This window comes from Rhincodon typus, chromosome 38, assembly GCF_021869965.1.
Source record: "Rhincodon typus isolate 14 chromosome 38, sRhiTyp1.1, whole genome shotgun sequence".
Classification (NCBI taxonomy): Eukaryota; Metazoa; Chordata; class Chondrichthyes; order Orectolobiformes; family Rhincodontidae; genus Rhincodon; species Rhincodon typus.
The window spans coordinates 1668296-1678266 of NC_063369.1; the positions used below are offsets into that span (position 1 = coordinate 1668296).

At 43.3% G+C, this 9971-nt stretch overlaps 1 protein-coding gene across 3 annotated transcripts in view; it reads left to right on the top strand.

Moving 5' to 3' along the window:
- LOC109919657 (intercellular adhesion molecule 1-like) overlaps window positions 1-9759 on the top strand; it is a 35114-nt gene extending 25355 nt beyond the window's left edge. For 2 of the 3 annotated variants that reach the window (XM_048617896.1, XM_048617897.1), the window contains 2 exons: window positions 7566-7850; window positions 9628-9759. In XM_048617896.1, coding sequence (XP_048473853.1) covers window positions 7566-7850; window positions 9628-9743 — 401 coding nt within the window. In that variant the 3' untranslated portion in view covers window positions 9744-9759. Of the gene's footprint in view, window positions 1-6966; window positions 7213-7565; window positions 7851-9627 lie in introns of those variants that run through there. The other variant, XR_007265742.1, reaches the window with a different exon arrangement.
- The last annotated feature ends 212 nt before the right edge of the window (window positions 9760-9971 follow it).

The window sequence follows — 9971 nt, forward strand, 5'->3', positions numbered from 1 at the left end:
CTGCTTCCACCATCATTACAGGCAGTTCATTCGAGAAAACAATCAAATGCTTTCTTTGAAAAAGCAATCACATCTCACTTTGTTCCTTTTCTAATCACCTGAAATCTGTGTCTGATAATTATCAATCCTTTTGCCACTGAAAACTCCTCCTTATTTGTCCACAATTGGTTCATCACCTTGGAGATGTCTGAGAGAACCCCTCTTGGCCCTCACTGTTTGAATGGCACAATCCAAACCTTTACATTGCTTCCACATAAGGGAAGTCCCTCATCCCTTGTCCCATTATCATGACTCTCTTCTACATCATCTTCCAGACCATCACCTCCTTTCTGAAGTGTAACCATGGAGGCGAGTGCCCTCGAACACATCCCACAACATGCTACCCATCATCATCATCATTGGTGGTCCTTAGATGATGAGGATAACATTCTTCCGCTCTCTGGGAGGTGGTGGCCAGAGGAAGGGGTGGGTCAGGCATTGGTGTGACTGCACACTCTCTTTTCACTGTTTACACCCAGCTTCCATTTTTTAACAACACAAGTCTCGAGGTGTTCAATGCCTTCCCAATTGCTCCTCTTCCACTTTGGACAGTCTTGGGCGAATGATTTCCATGTCATCGCAGAGCGGGAAAGGGACGGTGACTAACTTCATGGTACAACCAAAGTGGAGAAGGACATTCATAATGCTTCCCGATTGATGGTGTGAAAGGCCTTTGTAAGGTGAAAGGCAGCACCTACACGGGTAGGTTCTATTCTCTGCATTTCTCCTGTAGCTGTTACACAGTGAGAATCATGCACACTGTGCCCCTCCATGGCCGAAAGCCACACACTGAGTCTCCCGGGAGGAGTTTCTCAGCCACAGGGAGGAGACAGTTCAGGAGGACCTTGGCATCAACAGCAGGGAGAGTGCCCTGTAGTTACCACAGTCAGACTTGTGCCCTTTTTTGAAAATGCTCACGACTGTGGCATCTCAGAGCTCTCCTGGGATGTTCTCCTCCTTCCAGATAAGGCAGACAAGGGCATGTAGCTGCAGTAAGAACTCTTTACCCCTGCACTTCAATGCCTCAGCGGGGGGTTACCGTCTGCTCCAGCAGTCCTGTTGTTCTTAAGCTGGCGGGCACCTCTCTCTACTGTGTGCACGGCTGGGGTATTGCTGAAATCATGGTGTGTAGCATGCTGTGGGATGCAGTCAAAGACACTCAGATTGACGACAGAGCCCTGGTTGAGGAAGTCAGTGAAGTGTACCCCCCCACAGTGTTTTTTGATGGGCTTCTCTATCTTTGATAAGAGTCACTCCATCCTTGGCCAGCAGTGGGGTGGGGCCTTGATGTGGTCTTGACAGCACAGATGAAACCCTGCATGTCACGGCTGTTGGCCATTTATTGGGCCTCCAGTGCTTTCTCCACCCACCACCTGTTCTTTATATCGTGGGTTAGGTGTGGTGTCTCAGCCTTCAGTCACATGTAAGCCTGCCTTTTCTCTTCCGAGTGCGGTTGTTTTACACTCAGAAAGGCCATGCACTTCCAACTTGATCGTTCCTTAATCTCCTGATCATTCTCATCGAAGCAGTCTTGGTGTTTCCTGGTTGAGTGGCTGACCGAGATTTTGCAGGCAATGATGATGGCGGTCTTAAGGGCAGAGCAGAGACTGTTGGGAATCCTGTGACTTGGTGTTGCCAAAGGTGGCTAGGTTTGTGGAGACAAGTTGGTTGTATGAGGCTGTTTCTTTCTGGGTCTTTAAGTGCCTCAATGTTGAACTTGTTGCAACACTGCTTCTGTTGACTCCGCTGCAGCGGGCTATATTTATGACGATCCTGACTCGGATCAGACAATGGTCCATCCATCATTGATCAGCTGTGGTCATGGCGCGTGTGATTTTGACGTGTTTCCAATCCCTCGCTCTGACGATGATGTAATCAGGGAGGTGCCAGTGTTTGGAACACAGCTGCTGCCACATTGTCTTGTATTTGTCCCTTTGCTGGAACAGTGTGTTGATGATGAGAAGGTCGTACTCATGGCACTGGGTCAGGAGAAGAGTGATGTTGGAGTTTTGCTTCCCCTAAGGTCTGTACTTTTGCCAAATCTGGCATTGAAGTCACCGAGGACGCTGTTGGGACCCATGAGAGAGATTGGTCAAGGCTGGCGGAGAATTACTCCTTGTCCTCAGCTGCTGCTTCGAGTGTTGGTGCAAATGCGCTGAATACTGTGACATACTGGTTCCGAGCAAGGGTGAATCAGAGTGTCATGCTCACTTATTCCACTCGGGGAGTCTTTCAGTTGGTCCACCGGTTTGTTTTTGATGGCAGAGCTAACTCCATGGATGTGGCACTCTTCTTCAGCCTTGCCTTTCCAGAAGAAGTTGGAGCCACCACCTTGTTCTCTGAGCTGTCCCTTCCCCTACCCGCTGGGTTTCACTCAGAGCAGCGATGTCAATATCAAAGCACCCGACTTCCTGAGCAATAATAGCAGTGAGACATTCTGGTATGTCACTGATGGGACTGTCCATAACGGTCCTGACATTCCAGGTCCAGAACTTGAAACTGCAGGTCAAGAACAAAGAACAAAGAACAAAGAAAATTACAGTACAGAAACAGGCCCTTTGGCCCTCCAAGCCTCCACCGACATGCTGCCCATCACAACTATAACCCCCTCGCCTTCCGGGGACCGTATCCCTCTATTCCCATCCTATTCATGTATTTGTCAAAATGCCCTTTAAAAGTAACCATACTATCTGCTTCCACTACCTCCCCTGACAGCGAGTTCCAGGCACCCACCATCTTCTTTATTTAAAAAAAAAACTTGCCTCGTACATCACCTTAAACCTTGCTCCTCGCACCTTAAACCCACAGTCCCTGGTAACTGACTCTTCCACCCTGGGAAAATGCTTCCAACTGTCCACTCTGTCTACGCCCTTCATAATCTTGTAGACCTTTATCAGGTCGCCCCTCAACCTCCATCGTTCCAGTGAGAACAACCCAAGTTTCTCCAACCTCTCCTCATAGCTAATGCCCTCCATACCAGGCAACATCCTGGTAAATCTTTTCTGTACTCTCTCCAAAGCCACCACATCCTTCTGGTGGTGTGGCGACCAGAATTGAACACAATATTCCAAATGCAGCCTAACTAAGGTTCTATAAAGCTGCAACATTATCTGCCAATTTTTAAACTCAATGCCCCGGCCGATGAAGGCAAGCATGCCATATGCCTTGTTCATTACCTTTTCCACCTGCATTGCCACTTTCAGTGACCTGTGTATCTGTATACCCAGATCTCTCTGCCGATCAGTACTCTTAAGGGTTCTGCCATTTACTGTGTATTTTCCATCTGGATTAGACCTTTCAAAATGCATTACCTCACATTTTTCCAGATTAAACTCCATCTGCCATCTCACTGCCCAAGTCACCAACCGATCTATATCCAGCTGTATCCTTTGACGGTCCCCATCACTATCCTCAATTCCACCAACCTTTATGTCATCGGCAAAATTACTAATTAGACCAGATACATTTTTCACCAAATCATTTATATATATTATAAATGGCAAAGGTCCCAACACTGATCCCTGAGGAATGCCACTAGTCACAGCCTTCCATTTAGAAACACACCCTTCCACTGTTACCCTCTGTCTTCTATGACTGAGCCAGTTTTTTTTTATCCATCTTGCAAGCTCACCCCTGAACCCGTGTGACTTTACCTTCTGTATCAGCCTGCCATGGGGGACCTCGTCAAAGGCCTGATTGAAATCCATGCAGACAACATCCACTGCCCTACCCTCATCGATCATCTTCATCACTTCCTCAAAAAATTCAACCAAGTTAGTGAGACACAACCTCCCCGTCACAAAAACCATGTTGCCTCTCGCTAATATGCCCACTTATTTCCAAGTGGGAGTAAATCCTGTCTCCAAGAATCCTCTCCAATAATTTCCCTACCACTGAAGTAAGGCTCACCAGCCAGAACTTTATCCTGAGGGTGTGGAAGGTGCCTGTGCGAGAGCTCTTTTAACGTGGGGAAACTATAGCACTCTGGTTACCACCCAAGCTTAGCAGCACAAGTTCTTGATCCATTGGGGAGAGGGTCCAAGACAAGAGTAATTTTATAACATTCTTGTGGCTAAGTACAGCTCAGCTGTAGCTGATGGCTCTCAGCACCTCCTGAAAGTTCAGTCTTGAGTTACTAGATCTGTTCAAAGTCTAACCCACTTAGCAAAGTGATGGATCAATATAACACAATCCTCAATGTGAAACACAATTTTACCTCTTAGAACTGTGTGGTGGTCACTTCTACTAATACTGCCCTGGCTGAATACATGTGCAGCTGGCAAATTGGTGGGGATGAGGTCAAGTTTGCTTGTCCCTCTTGTTGGTTCTCTCTTGACTTGCCGCGGACCCAGTCTAGCAGCTATGTCCTTTAGTACTCGACCAGCTCAGTCGGTGTTGGTGCTGCTAACTCACTCTTATCAATGGACATTGAAGTCTCCTAACCACAGTAAATTCTGTATCGGTCACCCTCATTGCTTCCTCTAAATTATGTTCAACATGGAGAAGTACAAATTCAGAACTGCAGGGGAGGGGGGAATGGTTCATGGTAAACAGCAGGAGGTTTCCTTGTCCATGTCTGACCTCATGTCATGTCACTTTGTGGGGTCCAGGGTCACTGTTGAAGCCTCCCAAGACAATCCCTGCTGACTGTATAACACTGCGCCACTGCCTCTGTCACCTACTTGCCCACTCCACCCCTTGTAAATGACCATAACAATGTCCTCCTCTCAGTTTACAATGCTTCCACATTTTGTGTCATTAGCTAATTTTGGAATTGCCTCCTGCACAACAAAATCTAGGACATTAACAACCACAAAATTAGAGATGTTTATATGACCCCTTGAGGAACTCTACCACAAGCCTTCCAGCCTGAAAAGTATTCATTGACTGTTACTCTCTGTTTCCTATCACTGAGTATTTTGTATCCACATTTGTACATTTGCTCTTATACCATAACCTATCACTTTGCTCAAACATCTTGTTGTGTGGGACAGTATCAAACACCTTTTGGAAGCCTGTACAACACATCAGCAGCCTTATCCTCATCAACTGTTTCTGTTAGAATCTTTAAACAACTCCAAGTTAGTTCGACATGACTTTCCCTTAATATTTTTGTCGTCATTACTGTGTCAACATCGTCTTATAGGACCATAGAGCCGCTCTGTCCTTAGAGATAGATGGCTAGTGGTGATTTACCTTGAGGGTCATCACATCTCAGGTGAGGGGAAAGGCTGAGAAGGAGACTCCTTCACAGTAACCTCAGTTGGTGATGGGAATTGAACCCACACTGTTAGTATCACACTGCTTCGCAAACCAACCATGCAGCCAACTGAGCTAAAGTGACCCCCTAAAAAGATTTTCTGAAGAAGGGTCTAGGCCCGAAACATCAGCCTTCCTGCTCCTCTGCTGCTGCTTGGCCTGCTGTGTTCATCCAGCTCTACACATTGTTACCCCTAAAAACATCCATTTAGACTCTCTTGTGAGTAATTGTTTCTCAGAGTGTTCCAATTTTTGAAGTTTAACTGATTGGTCTGCTATTGCTGGTTCAATCTTTACAACCTTTTTGGAGAAGATTTCCAATTCTAAATTCCTCCTGCACTGACCTCAACTCCAGGCAAGATTGAAGGATTATTGCGATTGCCTCTGTAATTTCCATTCTCACTTCCTTTAATGTCCTTAGAAGTATTTGGTCTAGTCCCAAGCCTTTTCAACTCTACGTACTGAGAGCTTATCCAAACATTCCACTATGTCAAATATAATCCATTCTCAGTGACTGAGGTTCCTCCCCTGTCACCATGGCCTGGGCAGCATCTACCTCTTTGGTAAAGACAGATATGGAAAATTAGTTTCATATCTCAGCTATGCCACTTGCCCCTAAATGTTAATCTCTTTTATGGTCCCTAATCCTCCTTTCACCACCCTCTTGTTGCAGATGTGCTTGTGGGAGACATTCAGATTTTTTTTTAATGTTAAATGCCAGTCCACACAATCACTGTTTCTCATTTTGCTTTTTCACATCACTTCTGAGCCTTCTGTATTGTATTTGATTCTCAACTGTAATTACGACCTGACATGTATCATAAACACACTTTCTTACTGAATTTCCATCTCGTTTGACATCAAGGGAGCTTTGCATTTGTTTGCCTCCCTTTGCCCGTTTGTGGGAATTTACCTTGACTGTGCCCAAACCATTTCGTCTTTGAAGGCAGTTCATTGTTCAGCTATTGATTTTCTCATGAACCTTTGGTTCTCGTTCATTCGGCCCTGTTCTTTTCTTGCCCTGTTGAAGTCCACTCTCCTCCAGTTGAATATTCTTACTCTGCAGTGGCCAATGTCATTTTCTGCCATTGTCCTGATGATACAATGATCACTGTGCCCTCAATGTTCTCCCACTGACACTTGCACCTTTTGGCCCATTCCCAAGAACAGGTTGAGCAGTGCCTCCTTTCTCAGTGGTCTGGACACTTATTGCTGGAGAAAATTCTCCTGAACACAGTCTAGGAATGCTTTCCCATGGCAGCTCTTTGTATTACCCCTATCCCAGTCAATATCCTGATACTTAAGTACCCCTATTATAATTACTGTGTTAGGGTAACCCTCATCTCTGAAATGTATTTGTAATTCTTTTCCTCAGTTACTCAGGACCCCAACAGAAAGTCAAAATAATTTGGAAATTTCTCAAAAGGCGCATTCAGAATGTTGCATTTTCACAGATTTCAGGGAAAGTTATTCTGCCTTTTATCCTGTGTTTTATTTCTCCTCCTGCTGTTTGACACTGACAATGGGTTTCAAAACAGAAGCAAGTTTTATTCTGAACAATGACATCTGCAGAGCACTCGAAAGAAATAGCAGAAGAATTTGAAAAATATTCGAATTTGCAGTCGTTCAGTATCATGACTTAATTTTTACTTCGAATGAATTTTACAGATGCACCATTAAAAGCAGAGATCTTTAAAGCTCAATAAAATTGGATTGAGGGGGAATCACAGAATTTAACATGTCATGGGCAAGGAAACCCAGTTCCCCAGAGGGTCTGGATCAAAGATGGAAAAATAGAAAGCAGAGAGTTACTCTCCATCCCGTCTGTTCAAATACAGCATGTTGGACTGTACGTGTGCATGGTCAAAAATGAGCATGGATTAAAGACCTTATCTCTAAATGTAACCATTTTGTGTGAGTATCAGATTACAGGAAATTGTACGTTTGAATCTTCCATTACAGTGAGAACAGTGAACACTGTGTGATATCCTTAGACTGTCAAATCCAGTGTTTGTGATGCTGAATTAATATTTACACAATGACTGCATTTCACTGTGACCGTACATCAAAACAACATATGACTGTGAGTAAGCTGAAGGCTGCAACTGCAGAGATTCACCTGTTCTGAAATGACTGTTGGAAGATAGATAAGAGCACAATATGTGGCTGAGTTTGGACATCCTGCTAATTGAAGCAGTGTTGGGGAGCTGTATCAGTGATCCTGTGGGTATGCCTGCCTATTTTCATCTTTTTCTTCTCTTTTCCAGATAAACCACGAGACACAATCACGACCGTATCAGTAAATGACAAAACAATGTCAGGCTTTCCAGTAGAAGTCACTAAAGGTGATGAAATTACATTAAGCTGTACGTCCAATGGAAGACCCTCACCTACATTAGAGTGGGTAAACCCCAGTAATGGCAGCGACATTGAGATTGGTCCTGGATTTCTGCATATTCCATACGTAACCTCAGAACATCAAGGAATTTATAAATGTAGAGCTACCAATCAATATGGAAGTGATAAGAAGGATGTGGACATCAGGGTCAAAGGTCAGAATTTAATATTTAATATTAATATTATTGTTATTACTACTTTGGGCTCCTGTTCTCCTCCACCCTTTCTGGAAATGGGACAAATGGATAAACTGCTCCCTGCCTCTAATAATACTGCTCTGTAACTGGTACATTGGATACAAGTGGCTCAGATTCCTTCCTATTATGTAAAACGGATAGACAAAAGACAATGGAGACTTCATCTCATCCATAATTTACAGACACAATTTCCAAGTGCAGGGTCTCCTCACTTACCGGCTGTGTTCCAGAAAATTGTGACTTTAAGTGAAATAACCTTAAATGAAGCAGTTTCAGAAAGGAATCAATGTTAAAATCAGAGTTAGGTTCTTGATAATAGTGTTTGCACAAGAAAGCATTTCTGTAAGATGGCAGCAGAGTAGGATCATCCACTTTTCTTCTTCCTTTCCTTTTTTCTTCTCTTCTTGTTTTTTCTTTCTTCTTTTTAGTTTTAGTGTTTTTCTACTATCTTACCTTTTTTCTACTATCTTACCTTCTGGAGAGAGGCAGCAGTAGTAGTAGTATCGGGGTCACTGAATTTGGCAGTCGAGTCGATGCCCACTGCAGGAGCCTGACCCAGGAATCTTGGTGAGTTCCAGATACCCAGCATGTGAACCAAAGGTGAGGCTAAGGCCAGGATCAGGGCTTTGATGGTCTAATGTGTGGCAGCAGCTGAAGGCCTGGACCGGGGCTTTGGTGGTCTGAGATCCCAGAAGCAAGACCAACACGGGCAATGGAGGTTCCCCTGATATCTGCAGCAACAAGAGCAAGGGAGATCGAGCCAGTGTGGGAAAAGCATGCCAAAGCAGAGGAGATCAATCCATTGTAGGAAGTGTTTTCCCAGCATAGGACTACTTAAGAAAGATTGCAATGGTTGAACTTTTAGCTTTATTTCTTTATTTTTTGAATCAATACTAAGAAACTATAATGTTTAACTTTTATCTTTTTTAAACGATATACTAACAGCAACTGTAATGTTTAACTTTTAACTTTGTTCCTTACTTCCTTCTACTTTGTTCTTGTGCTTTTGTACCCATGTGGGGCAACACAGAAAACTTTTCATTGTACTCCTGTACTTTTGTACATGAGTATACATGAAAATAAAGTCTAAATCTAAATCTAAAAAAAAGGAAGTAAGTGTATTTCTTGCTGAAATAATTTGTGAAACAAGGAAAGCGACAATGAAGGATGCAGGCTTCTTGCTTGCAGAGAAGTTGTTAAAGAAATTTATAGTACAGTACAGTTACAATGTAAGTTCCTCAGCTTTTGTAAAGCACTGTACAGTATAGCCTTAGCTGAGATTATTTTAAAAACTAAGTCCACAGCAGGTCCTCTACTCATGCAGGTACAAACAGCAGAGAAATTTTTAAAAAAAGATTTAAAACAAAGTTTACTTCGGTAACAGAGCAGAGAACTATTTAAAAAGAACGTTGATCTTCAACTGCAGAGCACAGACCATTGCTGCTATCTGTAGCATCACAAGTGGTGTGGCCTCACTGACAATGTGATGACATGACTTAAAAACCGACATAAGAATCATAATGCTGTAAGACCCAATGATACGAGATGTGAACAGAAAGTAAGAGATGTTTAAATGGGAATGGCACTTTTAATTAGGAGAGACGATATAAAGGATAAACAACTTTTAAGTGAAAGAACCTTAAGAGTGGAAACTTAAAACAGTACTTGTACATGTTATTGTGTAATGAAAGCTTCTGATATTAATTTAATCATTCTTTGCTTTTCTTTCATTCAGATCAAACAACAACCAGAAGGCTTGCAGCAAAGACCACTGGCCTCATCTCTGTTGCAATCATAGCTGGAGGATTGTTATTTATCACAATCATTTATTGTATAGAGCAAAATAAATAGCAGCAAACATAGATAATCTTTGTATGTGCAGCCAAGATCAATGTTTATGATGATATGGTCTCAGAACTGACACAATAAAAGGATAAACAACTCATCACTAATACCTACTTGACAATGTGCAAATTGCCCAGACACTTCCTGTCTGCAAAAAGCAGGACAAATCCAAACTAGCCAATTACTGCCCCATCAACCTCTTCATGAAGTGATAGGAGGAGTCATTTCCCACCA